The 19,590-nt window shown below is 44.0% G+C and overlaps 1 protein-coding gene across 1 annotated transcript in view; it reads left to right on the forward strand.

Moving 5' to 3' along the window:
• adamtsl3 (ADAMTS-like 3) overlaps positions 1-19,590 on the forward strand; it is a 185,553-nt gene that overhangs the window by 105,016 nt on the left and 60,947 nt on the right. Inside the window, exons 7-8 of the mRNA XM_085356359.1 lie at positions 7,400-7,526; positions 18,244-18,318. Coding sequence (XP_085212485.1) covers positions 7,400-7,526; positions 18,244-18,318 — 202 coding nt within the window. The remainder of the gene's footprint in view (positions 1-7,399; positions 7,527-18,243; positions 18,319-19,590) is intronic.

The raw sequence follows: 19,590 nt of genomic DNA on the forward strand, positions 1-19,590 counted from the left end.
AATGAGTTACAGTCGTGCAGCCTGGAAGTAATAAATGCATGAACGAGTGTTTCGCTCTCAGACAGGTGGATTTGCATGTCTGTGCAGTTTAAGCACATCAGGTCCAACTGTTTTGTTCCTGTTTTTAAGACTGTATTAAATGAGCAACCAACCAAATGGTCAGTGACCAGCTGACCTGAGTTGGTTTCTTCTGCTACCAGCTGGTTCCAGACCCTCAGATGTGTCATTGATGGAGGAGGTTTCTGTGATGCAGCTTTACTCAGCGTGTACGTCCAGAGAGTGCATGCAGCTCCATGCAGCTGGACGTGAAGTGACTCTAAAACTGCAGTTTTTCTGAGACGCCGTGGTGCTGATGGCCTGCAGCCACTAATGGTTGAGATTCTGCGTCAGCAGAGAAGCACCACTCATTTCTGATTAGGACTAATCCTCACACGCGAGAACCTGCTCACGCCCGCACTGCAGCGTCGGCCCGAATGAATGAAATTACGTGCAAACAGATATTTGAATTCCCTGATAACAGTTTGTCACCTGAAGTGAGGATGAAATATTCGCACAACCCTGACGTTCCTTAGGTGCACTAATCTGACATTTTGTGGCACACACTGCAGATTAGACGCCTCTAATCCTCAGAATTACACCCCAGCTCAGTCACTGACAGCCTGATGCCTTCCTTTCTCAGCTGCACACTCCAGAACACCAGTTCCCCATTTCATAGTTTTACTGTGAGTTATGATGAATCTGTCAGACGCTAAGTTAAACCACGCGGGCTTCCTAAAGCTGAAGGAGCTTCTAAGATTTGGTTTGTGAACTGAAAAAGGTCATCTCACAGCAGAAAACAGTGCTGTTGGAAGGATGTGACACGTGCCAATGATGTGTAATTTCCTCGATTGTTGAATTCAGCTGAAAACAGCATCTCTGAAAACTTCTTTGTCTATTTTCAGAGATTTTCTCGTAAAGACACAATTTTATACCCTCATCATGTGTAATCACTGCTCTCCACATTTTTCCTTTCACCCTCTTACGTGTGTGATGTGTGCAGGGCTGACATTTCTGTACAAAACACAATCTTAACTCACTAAAGGCAAAACATCAAAGAGTATTTTCTGCCTGTATGGAGGACCAGGAATGCCAGAATTATGAGCCAAGACGTGAGCTGACTCAGTAAATCCAGATGCCATTGAACGCATCCTACCATCCATCTGTCCTCTGACCTGTGCTGCTTTAATCCTGGATGTCTCTTTTATGCCTCAGTCATCCAGCAGAGGCACCTGGTGTCTATCAACCAATCACAGCTCAGTGCACACTTTAAACGGCAGGTGCTATTTTTGATTAAAGTGGAAAAGGAGAGTAAAGACAAAGGGAGCTGTATTTAATGCCGTTTCTGTCATGGCCGGGATGGCCGATGTGTTTGAGGTGTGGACCCAAAAGCAGACACGGGAGAGAAAGTGAAGTATAACCAAAGGTGAGGCGAGAAACTAAACTAAAACCTAAATGTGAGCACTGTGACGTGGAACGTGAATCTGAACAACAGCATGAAAACTATCCTGAGACTTGACGTAACAGGACACGAGACAAACAGACGACGCGACACTGAACAGAGGGAGACAGAGGACCTAAATACACAGAAGGGTGACGAGGGAAACAGCGAAACTAAACACACTGAACATGGAAACAAGACTTTCAAAATAAAACAGGAAACATGGAGAAATGAGTGGACATACATGACAGACAGGAGACATGGAATGAACATGAGGAGAGAGACGCGGACACAAGGACACGACACATGACAAACAGGAACAGACATAAACCAGACTAAACTCAACTAAGACAAACTAATAATAAAACTAGAACTGAACTTTCTCTCAATAAGCAATCATAATAATGCACCCTGTGGACTTTCTTTTCCTGCCTTTACTTCTGTTGTTCGGTTAAAAATGTCTTGTGTGTATGTAGACACATGTGGTGTCTGTGTTAGGGTCCTACTCTACAGCTACTTCCGTACGTACGCCGTTGTTTAGCGCGGTGTAATGATCACGATCAGAGGGAGAAGACGGCAGTGCAGCAGGAGAACGACAGACAGAAAAAAGATCAAAAATACAAGAAAAAAAATAGTAAGCTGCGTTAAGTCTAGATGGAGTCTTTTAGAGGCGACAGGAGTGGGAGTAATTATTCCATTTTATTCTTCATCTTCAGCCTAGATTTTTCTCCCACAATAATTTTCTGCTTTAGGAGTTTTCCTGCTTCCACGGCTGTTACTGTGGAGGAGTCTTTGTGCTGCTTCCTCTTTCATCTTCTCTGCACTAAAATTCCTCTTTCATAAGCACTAAAACATATTCAGGGCACGGCTCGAAACACTGAAATCCCAAATGATCCAGCCTAACAACATCAACGTGAACACTAGACAACATGGTCTGTGCGAGGAGCGAACATGTTCAAGGATATGGAAAAGCGTATATATGGACTCCTATATGTCGTGTATTTTTAGCTTACTGATAGCAGCAAACTTTATAAATCTCTGTCTCCAGTGTGTATGTGGAAGGCTGAGACAGCAGGTACTGAAAAACACTGTTTCGATTTATCAATATTAGTATGGACATAGCCTCGGTGTTGTGAAATGTTCCTGCTGGGAAGCTGTTTGGCCAGAATCCAGGTAGGAAAAGAAATGAGCCTGCTTCCTCCGGGCTGAAAAGTTCTCCTCTCCTCCACTTTAAAGTTGTTTGGCCACAAACCTCACCTGCCAGGATGTAACAGGCAGTTTCCAAAGAGACAGCATTCACTCAGACTGCTTCAGGTACATCATTAAACTGAAAATAATAATGAGGCCAGACACACTCAGTCACGCAGGTAGACGGGCAGTCATGGGAGGCAGATGATGGATGCGTGCTCTAATGGCAGCTGCTGCGAGACCCGGCGTGCCGAGAGGCCACCGGGCACGCCGGGTACTAAGTGATGGAGGGAGTGTGGAGCAGCGAGCGGCTCTGAAGCGGGAAGTTTGTCAGTGACGGAATGAGGCCAGTCCCTGCTCTGCTGCATGTAGTTTATGTAGATTAATAATACACCACACGTATACACGGAGACCAGAAAACGAGTCGATCCCAGGGAGCTGCAGTGCATCGTGTCGTCTGTCACTGTGTTTGTCTCCCCGTCACACTTTGTCACCTCGATAATCCTCGGCTTACAGGGTCTCTGCGATTGCTCTAAAGAGGCGTTTGTGTTCAGGGTGAAAGTGCGAGTTCATTCCATATGCCCCATAACAACACATCCGCTTCCAGTTTCCACATTTCCTGCAGCTGGCAAAGTCACAACGACGTCCAAAGAGTCAGAAGCATACAGAGCATGAAAACTGACATAAATCAATTCAATATTTACTTTTATTTATTTATTTTAGCAAGTAAGAAACTTCATGGAGGACACACAAAGCGTACGCCCCACAGAGTTTGCAGAGTGATGCCATGGACAGGTGTGGCATTCTGACCGCTGACGAGAATAACACCGATCATCGCTTCATCGCTGCACCTGTTAGTAGGCGAGCTAGGCAAGGGAGGGAGTGAACATTTTGTCCTTAAGGCTGATATCACAGCAGTATCAACACCACATCGTCTCAACTCTGCAGGCCAGGGGTGTGTCACAGTGTGATGGTTTGGGGGAGGTTCTGCTGGGAAACCTTGGGTCCTGCATCCATGTGGATGTGACTCGACCTCACCATTAGGGTTTTGATAATCGATTTATTGATTATAATCGATTCTGTCTTGGATAACGTGATATCGATTCATTAAAATCCTGAATCGATTTTTTAATATAAATTTATTTTGCCCGAAATGCCAGGATCTCAATTTCAACAACCACCAAACAGCTAAGACAGTAAATGAGAGCAGGTACACGGCTTCTGCACAAAGACGTAAACACAAAGCACGGAGCTGCCGACGGATCGGGATCAGTGAGATGTCGCCTTTCTCACCCGACGGCACGGACACGGTCGGGGCTGTTTGTTTCCTATTACTTACTTCCGAAAAGAAAACCTAATTTTCTGCAGGTCAACAGGCTTCTGAACAAATTTAAACTTTTTAAAATTATGCAAAATGCAAAATGCTCAGCCGTGTTTCTGATCAAACTTCAGAGGTAATGTTCATAAGTTGATTAATGGTTTTCTTTCGTTTTTGATCTACTGCAGAATATTTTTATAAAATCCAGGCCAGGAAAATCTCCTTCATGTTTTTCTGTGTTTTATCTTCAGCTGCTTTGACACAAAGGCCTCTGCTGTGATGCTCACACCTTTGATAAAGTCTGGAAAGTGTCAGCTTCCTTTTTATAGATACAAAAATATGTAAATGTGCTGATCTGAATTATAATATTTCTGACTGTCTGAGGCAAAATTTCCCAGATTCAAATCGAATTGAATCGAATCGGGACCTTGTGAATCGGAAAAGAATCGATTCTAGAAATCAGTGACGACACCCAGCCCTAGTCACCATCGAGCCTGGTTCTGCTGGAGGTTTCTTCCTGTTAAAAGGGAGTTTTTCCTTCCCACTGTCGCCAAAGTGCTGCTCATAGGGGGTCATATGATTGTTGGGTTTTTCTCTGTATGTATTCTTGTAGGGTCGACCTTACAGTATAAAGCACCTTGAGGCGACTGTTGTTGTGATTTGGGGCTGTATCAATAAAACTACTCAAAATGTTTTTATTGAGTGATTTTGGATACAGTTTATGAAGAAAAAAAGAGGGAAACACAAAAACTTGTTACACTAAATACAAAACAGAACTTCTCATGTTGGAACAAAAAAAAAAAAAAAGGAAAACAAACAAAAAAATAACAACCCAGGATGGGCGATCGATACTAACAAAGCCTTTCCTTACAAACCACACAGAAGTTAGCTCAGTACCACTGAGCTTCACATTCCCATTAACACAGACACATATCGGACCTGCTGCTGACACGTTGGTGCAGATACCACAGCACGCCTGCAGGGGTCGAGCGGAGGCCACGCTTCGAAGGGTTAGGGGGACCGACGCAGTATTAGGTCAAAGTGTTATGTCTGGTTGGTGTAAAATACTTCTTGAAGTTAATTCATTGGACGCTAAAAGCCCTTCAAGTCTTCTAATTAAGAAATAGCGCTGAATGTGACGATTGAAAGAACTAAATCTGCGATTGTGACATTGCAGAATAGAGAAAGGTGTTTCCAGCCATTAGCAGTCTTGACCAAGTGGTCTTTAAAAGTGGTTTAAGAGTGCTAGATTTACGCAGTGGTTAGTGATACTGGCTCATGGCAGGAAGTTCCTGGGTTTGAATGCTCTTGCCAGTTGCGTCCTTTCTGTGTGGGCATTGCCTGCTCTATGAGAGAGCATTTGAACCACACATCACTTCTCAGCACATTTATTCCAGAAGCTGTGCCAAGCCCCCTTTATGACTAACAGTGGAGCCAGGAGCAGACCAGGTTAGACCCAGATGATGACAGATGTTCTCTTCATCGATGACGTCCATTTTCATGTCCGTGTAGGATCATTTTGACCACCTGGGCCTTTCTGTGTATTCATTGGTCACTGCTGTCGTAAAAGAAAAGCATTCATAGTTTGCCGTGAGTCATTTTCAGTCCTGCATTCTGAACGCTTCATTATTGCTTTTTAAAAATATGCAGCTTGTTTTTGAAATCGGGGACGGTCTTGTTTATGTCCTGTGCATCTGAGGAGGAAACGTTTCCTGCACACTCATCCTGGTCACACTTAATTTGTCTTGTTATTTAAAGCCAGGATACAAGGTCCCAGTGACCCACAAAGAAATACAGAGATGGGACTGATTATACAGAATATGTTTGAATGTTTTCCAAGTTGAATTTTATCCTAGATTATTATAGGCCAGATTTGATTAAATCACCTTCTACCAGGTAGTACAAGCTCATCTTGACAGAGTTTGAAGTCTCAAAATCTGACTGTTCCCTAGCAACCCAGACTTATATTTGGAAATAACTCGATTGTCAGATACGTCCGTATGAACACACACAGTCTTCGGGCAGGGGTCAACATTTTTGGTAACAGAAGCTTTGGCTGGATGTCTGATGATGGTTTAGCTTCTCGTGATCTCATGATTCACCATGATCGTGGAAGTCCTGGACGCCTCTGTGACTACAAGCAGCAACTGTGTATTCCCTGACTGGTTAGCAGGTTGATGGAGCTCGCTGGCTGTTGCTCCACGAAGGGTTCAACGTTCAAGTTTAGAGACGGCAGCTTTGCTTCGTCCTGCATCTTGGAACTACAAACCCCCATCCTGAGGGAAGAAGCTGAGGATGGAACCATGACTTAGAATTGATAAAGCCATCCGTCGTACCTGTTTAGAGCACAGGCCAAACAGGGCTGTGACTCACCTATCGGACGACTGGACCACCTCACTGTCTGCTTCTGTGAGGTTTTCTCTGTGACAGAGGTCTGACTGAACCGTACCACCAAACAAAAAGATAAAACAAAGTTAAAATTGTTCAGTCAATGTGGAAATGAACAGGTTTCCAGTGATCCTTTTTGCAGACCGATTTGCAATTCTCATCAGAATTCAGTTTCTCGTTGATTATGGTCCCAAGATATTTACATGATTGCACTTACTCTGTTTTTTGACCTTTAATTAAAGTGACTCCGTGCCTATAATCATTCACAAAGAGGTTTACAATGCTGCACCGAAAACCTCAGAGGGATTGGTTTGGTTGCAAGCAGCTCATTGTGGGCTGGAAAATGCTCATTTGCTAATTTGTCTGCAAACACAAAGCAGTGGTGAAAATGTGCCAGAAACCAGAAAAACCAGAAAGTTTTTGAAGGCTGCAACACTAAAACACAATGTTTAAGGTTTACATTAATGTTCTCGCTTCCTGTTTTAGGAGCTAGCTGTCTGAGGCTAGCTTGTTTGCTTGCTAATCTCGCTTGCTAATCACCTGTGGGTAAGAACTGGGGGGTCCAGATTTTGCCTTGACGAACTGCTTCACTGTTTGCTGTTTCTGATTTTGCCGGCTGTCCATCCATGGACGGGAACAATGACAGGAGCAGATGAGGCCTTGAGGCGCTCGGGTGTGAGCGTAAACATCTTGCAGAGTCTCCACACAGAAGTCAGTCAGCAGGCTGTTAGAGAGACCTGAGGGAGCCGGGGGACGCCTCCGTTTTAATTATGTTGCAGTGCAGTCAGACATTGGCTGAGAAAAAAATGACCAAATGTTCATTTAACGACTTTCAGAAGCGCACAAACAGACTTTGGTTGAGCTTCTGGCTCTAAACTGTCCATCGTTGGAAACTATTGTTTGGCATGTAAATTATAATTAGACTGAACGTCCTCGCTGTTGGTCGGAGACATAATCCAGCCTGACTTTGTCCTGCAGCTGTCTTTGTTTCAGCCTCTTCTCTGTCTTTGTGCTTGTTGCGTGTGCAGGAGGTGGGCTGCGATCGGCAGCTGGCCAGCGGTGCCAGGGAGGATAACTGCGGCGTCTGCGGTGGCGACGGCTCCACGTGCCGCCTGGTGCGAGGACAGGCCCTACCCCACCTGACTCCCGAACAGTGTAGGTATCAGACGGCCCTGAAAAAGAAATTCCACGTCTCCTGTCGTGTTTCATGCTCTGCAAGCTAATCGTCAGCACTTTAATACCAAAATACTCTTTGCACATCTTTCTGAGTGTTATTAAGTCTGTCACCTTCCTGCCTCCTGCAAATGGCTCAGTCTGAGCTTTCATTTTAGAGAATAAACCATCAGCTCAGGCCTAATGTCTCCCTGCTGGTTCCAGAAATGTAGACAAAACGTGGTCTGTATATGTGCCCGGGCTGCCTCCCAGTCAGGCTCGGTGGGAAATGCATTGTGGGTATCACCTGGCTTGACTTGACTGGTCAGTTGAGCCGTCCTGGCTTTGGCCTCCTCTTCGCCTGCAGCCTCTATTTATTCATCAGGGCTGGACTATTAAAATGCCATCTGGCTTCAGCAGCCTACACTCTACCCAGCATGTTTTTATAAAATCAGCTTCAAATCTGAAAGAACAACAACAAAGAAAAACCAACGGCACATAACAGGAAGAGTCCAGCATTAAATGTGCTTCTGGAAATGAGTTTTAATCAATCTCATCTTAAAACAACAGAAGAGCATCGATCGTTGAGTCTGTCAGGAGAGATTAGCTGGAAAATGACTGATGAGCGCATCTGTATTCATTGCCGGCTGTGGATTTCGGGAATATTGCTAAACAAACAAACCAGCTGGCTTACCAATAAATACATAAATACGTAATGTTCACCTCTCAGCAGTTTGCTTTGAGAGAAACGTGACGCTGGAGCAAAGCTGAACAGAGATGTCTGCCAGGTAGTGCTCGCTCCTGACTGAGCGGAGCTGCCAGCAGAACAAATAACAACTTTACAACACTGTAAATGTGAAAACGCACTTCAAATGTTTCCAGGGCTTCTCGGCTTTTTCCCCAGGTTTTAACAGCTTAATGAAGTCGCTGCTGGCAGCAAACACACATGCCAGAGTTATTGGCCCTGGTCGTGTATGTATATCAAATGTTTCAAATGAAGTAGCGCTGGCATGCCTCGCAGAGTGGAAATGAATATGGCTGGTATTAAAACCCACAGCCAGTGACCGTGTAAATATTTCTGTGGCTTTTAACGTGTGGAATGTATTTAGAGAAGGCCGGGGTGTGTCCGCGCTGCTGAGGTGGAATTTTATACAGACGTAAGAGTTCTGTGGAGTAAATGAGTTTGTTTGAGAAATGCAAAACGTAGAGACGAGAAACCACAAAGACACAAAAATAAGTTGAATAAAACTTCAAACATGTATGTGAATCTAAATGTAATTTCATCTTTAATGACACAAAATAACCAATCACAGCTGCTTATTGTTGGTCAAAGCGAGTGAAGCTGTTGCCACTTCTGATCATTTTAAAACATTTGTTCTTATTTTTGGAACAAAGGAAGAAAAATGTAGCCGCAGGTCTGCTGTCTCTGTTTCTGCACAGCTGCACGAAGCGTCCACGCGGCCTTTCTTCTTTCCCTTATTACAGCCGCGAGGCCTCAAGGTGTGTGTGTGTGTGTGTGTGTCAGAAGCTTCGCCCGTACCAAACTCTCTTCTGCCAACTTTAGAGTTAAATCAGTGGAAAAAATAAACAAGAACATAAATGTGGTCGGACGTCCAGTGAAAGTGTTTCATAAGAGGTTTGATGAGTAGCTGTACGGAGGTGCACCTAAAACTTTCTCTCTCGTTAAGCTCGGAGTCCACAGCCAATAGCTTATTTCCTCTAATGGGCACAAAGATGTGGTATTGTTGGAGGACTCAGGTCAGCAGCGTCATGTTGTCTGTGTCCTCGTCTGATCTTCGTCCAAAGATGTGTCCATGTTGTTTCAGTGCTGACCACAGGAAGCCTGTCGTTCAGTGTACGCTGCCGTTACGCTGCCCCGAGTTTATTCACAGTGGAGCACAGAAAACAAACTCTTTAAACTATTTTAAACACATCTCAGTTTCAATTCCATTCAAAAATCATCTTATTTTTATTTTACTTTTATTTTATTTACATCTTTAGAAGTTGGACGGGTCCGTGTCCTCCTCTTTAACCTTTAACCTTTAGCCTGTGATGGTCTGTGAGCTGAGCAGCTGCTGGACGTTGTCCCGTCCTGGTCTGATGGCGGTCTCTAGCTTCTCTGCTTCGTCCTGTTTCATGACGTCTGATGAACTCTGACCTCAGATCAGTTTGCACTTTGCTTCAGTGGATTTTAAAGGAGCTTCGGAGGAGGCGGGGCTGTTTCTGGAACACGGTGCAGCTTTAACCTGCACGTGTGGGCGGCACGCTGAGCCCACGCACTGATGTCACCACAGACTCGCGTCTGTCTAATGCAGCGCACAGATTGCAGGCAGCTTTCGGCTGATTGGTGAACCTCTGCCCAGCTCATCTTCTGAGAAGCTCTTTTCAAACGCTGTCATGTTCCTGACCTGCTGCCAAATAAGCTGATTACAGCGTCGCTCCGGCTGTTGCTGTTTAGTGAAATGTTCTTTTCCAGCCTTTTTGTCACTGTCCAACTTTTTTAGAGACACGTTGCTGCCTCATAATTCAAATGAGCTCATATGTTTCATGAAATAATAAAATGTTTCCATTTAAATACTTGATATGTTTCCCATGTTCTGAAATATGTCTTTGTGATTTATTTATTGCTTTCTGTTTTCATTTCCTGTTTACACATTAGAGGAGGCGTCTCTTATTTCGATCTGCAAACGACATCTTTTCAGTGAGTTTTTCTGTGCAGGGATATTTGTTAAAGGAACAGTGCACCCATGGAGCTTCAGTTAAATATTAAAATAGTTCTCAAGAAGTGATGTGCCATCAAAACCAGCCTCCTGAAGTTGGACTAAACCCAGTGAAACACATTACGACAGTGACAGGTTTGTGGCGTGTGGCCGGGTGGGCGACCCGGCACGAACGCCAAAGCAAAGGCGAGATTTAAACGCACGAGTGCGATCCGAACACCAGCATTAAGCGCTCCACAGACGATCAGCTTTCATCCCGTGTGTAGTTTGGTTCATTCAGAAACTCCGATGTTGTTGAGACACAGCCGCACAGCTGAGTGAGCACAACTGCACACAATGAATGCAGCGGCAGCGAAAGGCCTTTATCCTTTGTTGGGAGGATAACAAATCCATTTAATATATGCTACGGCCTGTTAGCGAGCACAGCCAGAAAGCTGAGCAGCATTTAAATCCCCACAACAAGACGTTTTACCAGCACTCGAGGCGGCCTGGAAACAAAAGGCAGCAACTGGGAATTTGCTGTCAAGCGGCCCCAATTTCAAACACCAGATTCAGACTGACTGTCAGTTTGAATTTAGTTGGACTATCCTGTTATTTTGGAGGGTTTGTTTTACTTCTCTGCATCTGCATTTTCCACGTGACCTGACATTAGTCGTTTTCCATCAGTAAGAACACATCGGACTGCAAAACACATCGAGGCTTCGATTGCTTAGCAGAGGTCCTTCAAAGACTTGCTCTAAACTTTCCCTGAGTGACTCAGGGTTTTGTGTTTGTTTAAAACATCGACTGTATATAAAAGATTTCGGCTGCAGCCGTGCTTTGGAGCCAGAAGTGGCCATATTTGGATCAGACGAGTGCTAATGTCAGACGCTGTTAGTTAATGTCTGCATCCTTAAATGTATGGGAGCTCCGCCTCCTCGGATGGTCTGTTGGTACAGCGACCTCACAGCTGCCATATTATTGGTCACATGATATCATGAAAAGGCTCCAACAGCACAAACACGGTGCAGAGGTCCAGTTCAGGTGAAGCTAGCAACTTCACCATCCACCTGTCATTCAAAGAGGCCACGCCCCTAATAATGCATGTTGTTAAGAAGGGGAAATTATCTCTGGAGACCAAACAGTTTGTGTTTCAGGCTGTAAACGTGTTTATTTCTGCTCTGTGAGGACTGACTCACTGCTGATGTCTCTGCTGGACGTTAGAGGAACTGCAGGCCTTGGTGTTTCAGCCCCGCTGGTTGCTGCTCTGTTAAAGTGCTTGCAGTGGACATCACTCTACCTGAGTTCTCTGTCAGCATCCAATATAAATGCTCTCTGATATCTACAAATGATTTGGAAGCACTGCAGCCTGATCACATTTTGTATTCTAATCTGTTTCCCAGCGATGCAGAAACTCTCGCTGCTTCCTCTTCCTCCCTTTCTTGTTTAATCTCTGGTTTCTTTAAGCTCGCATCACGCCAAGTCAGATTTCGTTTGGCCTTTTTAGCCTTACCTCCCTGGAGGACTGCAGCAGAACAAACATCTGCACTAAATGTCAGTGGTTCTGTGCAACACATTCTTCATCACTTACATTTAGTTTCTTGGGATTAAGATTCCAGCCAATTTGGCAGTTTCCTTTTTGCACTCCCCAGCCTCACGCAGAGGTCGGTCACCATTCTCTGAGCTCTAATAAGCTAATTGGTGTATCTGTCCATCACTTCTCAAAGACCGGGCAGGGAGATTTAATATTACGTTTCTGGATCTTGACAAATTTAGATTAGAACTTTAGCTTGAAGGTTTTTCCCTTTGAAACGACTGAAAACAGGCTGCAGGAGTGCTGATCGCAGAGAACAGTCAGCGCGCTTCTTCAAGTCTGTGCTGATTTGAAATGTGAGGACACTGGTGTAATGTGTCACCTTTAAATGTAGTTTTATGTGTAGAAGGTAAAGACAGTCGAGAGGCTCGAGGATCAGATGGTACAGTTTGTAAGGTTGCAGCAATGCCAGAAAAACATAGACTGTACAAAAAGATGGACACCACCACCATGATGTCACTCATAGCTTCAAAAGTCTTTAGTTGGGTATTTTGGCATTGCACTTACTTCCTCCATACATGAAATTACAGAGTTGATAAATGTGTTATTATAAAAATAAGAAAAACGAGTAATTTGGAAATCTGTGAAAAACATGTTTAAAACAAAAAACATTACTTATTCAGTAAGTAACCAACTAAAGTCACATTATATACTCGACTCTGAGTCGCACTGGACTGCAGCATTAATCAAGCATAACATTCAAAAACTCTTTTTAATGTTCAGGAATGAAGTAAATAATTGTAATTTGACATATTTGTACAAAATAATAATTAGATTTTTTTATAAAACAATTAAAAAATTAAAAAATTGATGTAGAACAGCTCTAATTGTGTTTTATAATTATTTTGTTTTAATTAAAGAGGTTATTAATCACTACTTAATTTTGGTAATTTCACTGTATCGGGCTGTAAACATGTTTATTTCTGCTCTAAAGTTTTAACATGGGAGTCTGTAGGGACTGACTCATTGCCAGAGCCTCTAGTGGACATTAGAGGAACTGCAGCTTTTGGTGCTGGTTTTATTTTTCAGCCTCTGAACCATAAACCTGCGACATGAAGGAGGCAGTCGTTACAGTTTTTATTGAAGTGCTGCAGCTGCTAAACCCAGAGTCGGTACAAACATGTGAGCGTGCTCCACTTTTAAAATAATAATATCTGCAAACGTATTGAATTCATTATTAACCTTCATCATGGACGGCATGTTTTATGGATAAAACGAAATAGCCCTGAAATATTTTTAACCAGAGAGGCAGCAAAGGTCGTTAAACTTTGAAAGTGTGGATTTAAACTCGGGGATATCTTCTGTAGCAGGAGTATGTTCATTCAGCATAATTTGGCTGTTTTAGGTTGAATTTAACTGGATACACATTATGTTTTACAGTGACTCTTTATCCTTCGGCACTGCGGATGTTTGCTGAACGTGGCTCTATTACCGTTACGAATCAATACCTATGGTTCTAAACTATATTAGCAAAAGCATGTGCGGATAAGGCACGACAGACGGATGATTAAAATCATAAAGCATCTGTTCTTCATGAAGTCTCATGTTTTTCTTTTTGGATTCAGATTTCACAGACAGGTATACAGTTTATGTGCAGGAGGGTCAAATTTAAAACCATGAACTTGTTATCATGATGAAGTAATTTGCAGCACCGAACGTCAACTGCATTTAGGAAAACTCAAAACACCTCGTTTATACAAGATTTACACACAAACACAGCATTAAATAAAATCACTGGTTTTGGTTTGACGAATGTTGGAAACATCTGACATAAAGTGAATATGAAAATATTAAAAATCTATATTTCATTGGTCCGCAGCTAAAAAATGAAGCTCCCAAACCTGCAGTTCCTGTAACGTCCAGCAGGGGCAGCAGTGAGTCAGTCCCCATAGACTCCCACGTTAAAACTTTACAGCAGAAATAAACGTTTACAGCCTGAGACAAACTGTTTGGTGTCTGTGTGTCATTTCTCCTTCATAACGCCTGTGCGGGGTGTTATGAAGTCTAAGGCTTATTAGGGGCGGGGCCTCTTTGACTGACAGGTGCAGGTGCTGTTGGAGGCTTTTGGAGCATTTTTCATGTGATATATTATCGCTCCATCCAAGAATTCGTCAGCTATCATGTGACCTGTCTTAGAATAAACACTAGGTGTGTTTGTGGTTCCAGGACACCTTTCCTGGGTTTCACATCATAAGCGACTGCACAAGTACGTCTGACTTCAGGTCCCGTGAATACGTGCTCTGTGTCTCTGACACTGGCTCGGCGCCCTTGTTATCCCAGGCCAGTGGGGAACCTGTAAAGCCTTCTCACACAACAATCAAAGTTTCCGGCTGGAAGGACTCTACCTGTCAGACTCATTTGTTTTCCATCCAGTTTGTAAGTTTTCGTCTCCCGTGCTTTGTCTCCTGCCCTCGGCTCTAATGTCCCAGAAGAAGAGAGCCGATAAGGTTAACCAATCACGCACATTTATGCCTACCTTAGTGAGAGCGAGTTTATTTACAGACGCGCGAGTATCACCTTTGTTCCTCCTCATCCATTATTCATGACCCCGCTGTTTATCAGTCATTGCATTTGGAATATGAATTTGCAGCAGTATTCCCTAAAGCCTCAGTTTACAGAGTCGACGGCCTCGTGTGAAATGAGCTGTTTATCTATGTTTCATTTCATAATTTATTTCGAAGGTTGCTTAAAAAACATAAAAACAACCTGGCTTTATGTTTAATCTCTATTTTAGAGTTCAAGGGGAAAAAACTGCAAATGGCTGCAGCTGAACTTATTCCATAGCTTCCATAAATTTAAAGGCAGATGCAGTTTTCCAAGTATAATTATGTTTGGGGTAAAGCCCAGCGGCTCACAGCCACAGCGTGTTAATTGAGCTCGGCTCTCGTTTGTCGCTGGAGGAGAAACTGACGTTTATAAAATATAGAAAATGGAATTAAGTCTGCGTTTGTCTGTGGAGGTGTCGCCTCGTGCCCACGCCTCCTCGCTTACCCGCCGTGGGACAAACTCGTCTACCATGAAACCTCACAAAGTGTTTCACAGCAGCGAATGCTTTCAGTATTTTGTTGTTCCTGCACGCTGCGACCTGCACAGGAGAGGCGTGTGACTGACTAGTTAGCGAGGTGACATTTAACAGCACACACGTGGACGTTATTTAGAGCCGCGGAGGAGATCGCTGCTTCTGTGCAGCTGTAAAGCAGCAGGCAGGACAGCGCTGCGGTGTGGTGGTCTCCTCACGTCAGCCTTCACCACAAACAGGGAGCTGAAGGCGAGTTTCTCCTTCGTCCAGCTAACGCGTGTAATAACTGAGAGCTGCCAATTAATGCTGCTAAACAAGCTCCATTAATGGACTTTCATTTTCACCTTGGGGCGGCTTAACAAGGTAACACCTACACTGATTAACATCCAGGACACAATCTGGCAAGATGTTGAAGAGGTTTAAATGCCCCCTTGTGACCACCACCACCACCCAGCCACCACCTACATATATAATATCTGCTGCCCCAAATCTTTAACTGTGAAGTAGTGATATCTGGATTGTGCTGGCAGCTGCACCAGCAGCTGTTTTGCAGGACGAGGAGCACCTTTGGCTGCTGCTGATGTTAACTTCTTACCAAGCAAATTCATGAGCAGGATAACGAGATGCAGCGTGAGCGTCGACTCAGCAAGATTGGAACACGAGTGAACCTTCAAATCAACAGATTTCCACCTTTTTTAAGGAAGCTCTGTGCTGAAGATTTGGCTCTAATGAAGGTGTTGTGACTTTATTGGACGCTGACAGGCGAGAGACGAGTTAGTGGACTCGAGTCAGGGACATTTACTCCACTCTGTTGGAAGAATAATGAACGTTACACGCTGCTGCCTCTCCAGCCTGATGGGATTCAGATAGCTCCTTCAGATGTTGTCCACTCTCTCCACCATCACACCCCGCTCTGAAGTCTGCTGTTGAGCTCGAGTGTCAGCACCTGTGGTCTTTCAACGAATCCCGTCTGGCGCTGCCTTTAAGGATGTTTGAGTATAAAATGTCCTTCTGCTGTTTTACGGTTTAACAGATTTACAAATCCACACTTTCATATCTTACCTCCCCGCTTCTTTTTTTTTGAGTAGATGTAGAAAAGAGTAAAAAATTATTATTACATGCATAATCATGGTGGCTGAAGAAATACTCTATTATTCTCTATTTGTACTCCCTTCTTACCAGTGATGTCTGGTCCAGTATGTGAATGAATATGTGATCCTGTCTGAGAAAGCTGGATCGGGTCTCGGTGACAATAGGCCAATCAAGGCCAATCTGTGCAATTCAGTTCTATATTGTTCAGTGGTTTCTGCTCCACCTTTCAGCACCTCTGCACCGGTTAAAGAGGATGGAGGAAGCTAACAGGAAAGGGTCAGCAGTGTGGAGGCTTTTCAGACCTCCAACACTTTTTCTTTGTTTTTTTAAGTCTCTCATTTCATGTCACTTTTAACACATGGATGGATGGATGTTGTGACTCTTCAGAGGCAAACACACTTTGAATATGGTTATGATTAGCAAAAACTTTATGGTTTGATTTAAAGAAAAACCTACATGTCAAACATCTTTCAAACTTCTCCCACAAGGTGGTGGTTGGTATGGTTGTATTCTTTTAACCTGGGACATGAGTGAACGCACAAGACTAGGAACAGAGCACGATCTGATAGCCCCGTGTCCCACATCATCATTATAAATGTTGTTCCAGGTTCAACATTGCAAGTGACCAATCACATTGTTGTGATGTCATACTTTTGCGACTTCGGAAAAAAGCGTCGTAAAAAAAAAAACTACTTAACTTGCGAGAAGCCGCCTCTGTCCGCCGATCCAGCAATTTGAATTCTTTGCATTTCAGGATGCTGTTCTTTAATAAACGGTAAGCATTATGGTAAATGGCCTGCATTTGTATAGCGCTTTTCTAGTCCATAGGACCCCAAAGCGCTTTACACTACATTCAGTCATCCACCCATTCACACACACATTCACACACTGGTGATGGCAGCTACATTGTAGCCACAGCTGCCCTGGGGCGCACTGACAGAGGCGAGGCTGCCGGACACAGGCGCCACCGGGCCCTCTGACCACCACCAGTAGGCAAACGTGGGGTTAGTATCTTGCCCAAGGATATTTGGCATGCAGCCAGGATGCAGCCTGGGATCGAACCACCGACCTTCTGATTAGTGGCTGACCTGCTCTGCCACCTGAGCTACAGCCAGTGTTGCATATTGTTCTTGCAACACTGGAATTTCATAAATGAATGATTCGCTTGGCTTGCAAAAGTATGACGTCACAACAATGTGATTGGTCACTTGCAATGTTGAACCTGGAACAACATTTATTAAGATGATGTGGGAACAACACCGACACGAGGATATCAGATCAACCAAGGAACAGGACCCGGCCTGGTGGTTGTGAACTGAGGCAGTCTGCACTGATGACCACAACTCGTCTACAAAGCATCTCCTCCAGTAGTGGACGTAACAGAACTGATTGTATTCTGCCTATATGCCTGCGTAAAAGCAATGTCCCTGAGGGCTCGTGTCATTTTGCAGTTAAATCACCGTCCTGCAGCAACTTTGTGGAGGAGTTTGTGTTTCTGGAACAGATTAACTGAGATCTGTCACAGAAAAAGAAACATTGCTGTATTATTACAGGATTGCATACGATAGCCAACTTGATCCCATTCAGTCGGCGACTAATAGCAGGCTGACTTTCTCTTATTGCTGTTTTGTCGCCGTCTTGATGCAAAGACATTTTAAAGATCACAACTCACCACTGGGCACAGGTCACAGACCTGGTCCGCTTCTTCAAAGCAACCATTTCAAAGACAACACAGTTGCAGTAACTTTGGTGTTGCTGCGTTTTCCAACCAGTTTTCCTTGGTGTGGCTGCAGAATTGTGTTGGTGATCCTTCAACTTGATTTTCAGGATCTGGAAGAATTCACAGGGAGGCACATCTGGCGAATGGTCCAAGACTGAGCGACGATGCTCTGTGCCAGCACACGGTGGTCCAGCAGTTCGTGTCGTTCCTCTGAATGGTCGTTCCACTTCCCCAAACATTTCCAACATGAATGCATGAAGCTCCTCACCTGATGCTCTGCCTCCAGGATTCTCTAAAGTTTTGATCAGATATTGTCAGTGTTGAGCGAGTCCTGTCGGACTGTAGCAGCCTCGTTCCTGAAAAAAGATGCTGAAGGGGATCCAGTCTGATGCTCATCAAGTGTCAGTATGTGAGAAGTTTTCAAGCGAGGCTGGACTACTTTTACGGTAAAAAACATAAAACCCAAAACATGAGAAGGCAGACAAAGACAAAACGTTTCCTCTGCAGGTGTTTGGATGTGTCCGCCTCTCTGCTCAGTGACGGTTGTTGTGTTGTCAGTTTAACCGAAACCTTTCTGATCTTTTTTCCACCTGCAGCTCTGAAGACGGTGCTGGAGGTCCCGATGGGAAGTCGCTTTCTCAGACTCAACACCAAAGGCCCCGATATGATCGGTGAGTCTACTTTGTTCCAAAAGCTGAACAAAGCAAAGCTGATGCTCAGTTTGACAGTGTGTCCTATGAAACTCGTGTTTTTCACACCAGGTTTTTACGCACATTCGCGCTTTGATCTCTTAAGAACTTAACATAATAATGTTACAGACGATTTCAAGTGAATTCAGTTTCTCTGTAAGGAACACATTTATGGTGAGAGGATTATTTGTCTCGTGCTGGTCTGTGGACTGAATATGAAGAAGGATCAGTCAATCAAATCTGTGTTTATTGCTACATGCAGGCATGACTTTATGATCGCCGTGTAATCGTCTCACAACAGGGTGTTTATTAAAATGTGCTCTGAATACCAAGTTGCTGGTTTACATGTGATGATTTATGAGAACATGATTGGGTTCAGTTTGCATTTTTAAACACTGTTTTAATATAATGACCTCTCTCACCGCGGCAGAAGCTCAGCTGAAGGACAATCGACCACACAAACGTGAGCGAGAGTAGCTCACCGTTTATTCTGAAGATTCTCGACTTGGCTCCTGGTTAAAAGAATCCTCAGACCAGCTCTTCATCAGGTTTTTTACCAACACCAGAGACTCGTTAACACATATTTCTGTCAGCTTGGCTCAAATAAAAAGATGTCGTCGTGCTCAAAACTGTTTGCTTTTGCACTTGTTCTGCACGTTCGTGTCTCTTTGCGAGAAACAACAGTAGCTGCCTCTGATTAAATTTTCCCTGATGTTGGTTTCCGTCACTTTTATATCTCGTGGAAATCTTTCCCTGTGCTCATCGCCGACATTTTCAGATTTGTTGGAAAGAAGTTGCTATGAGAACGTAAAGCGGGCATCTTCAGTGATGTTGTGGGACTATTTCCTGCTTTCAGCATGTTATTCACAAGCTCGGCAAAATTCTCTGTGTGTCATGGTCGGCTGTGTGGCAGGCAGGCAGGAGTGGTGGACCCAAAATGCAGGATTCTCAGGACACGAGGTTTAGACAGAAAATGCAGCTTTATTGCTGGAGCAGAACATCAAGATAAAATAAAACTCACAAAAGCAAACAAAACTCTAAACAGAGATGCAGGAGGACTGGAAATCCTAAACACGCAGCAAGTGAGGGTGAACAGACGTTAACGATGCGACACAGAGTAGGGGAAGACACAGACACTAAATACAAGAGGTGAACGGAGCAAAGAGGAAACAGCTGGGAGACACGGCTGACGTAGATTACACTGACGAGACAGGGAGAGCACAAAGCTGAACGCACTGACAAAGGACACAGACC

The sequence above is a fragment of the Diplotaxodon limnothrissa genome, linkage group LG1 (genome assembly GCF_057381915.1).
Source record: "Diplotaxodon limnothrissa isolate DT_005_m linkage group LG1, D_limnothrissa_male_GT1.1, whole genome shotgun sequence".
Classification (NCBI taxonomy): Eukaryota; Metazoa; Chordata; class Actinopteri; order Cichliformes; family Cichlidae; genus Diplotaxodon; species Diplotaxodon limnothrissa.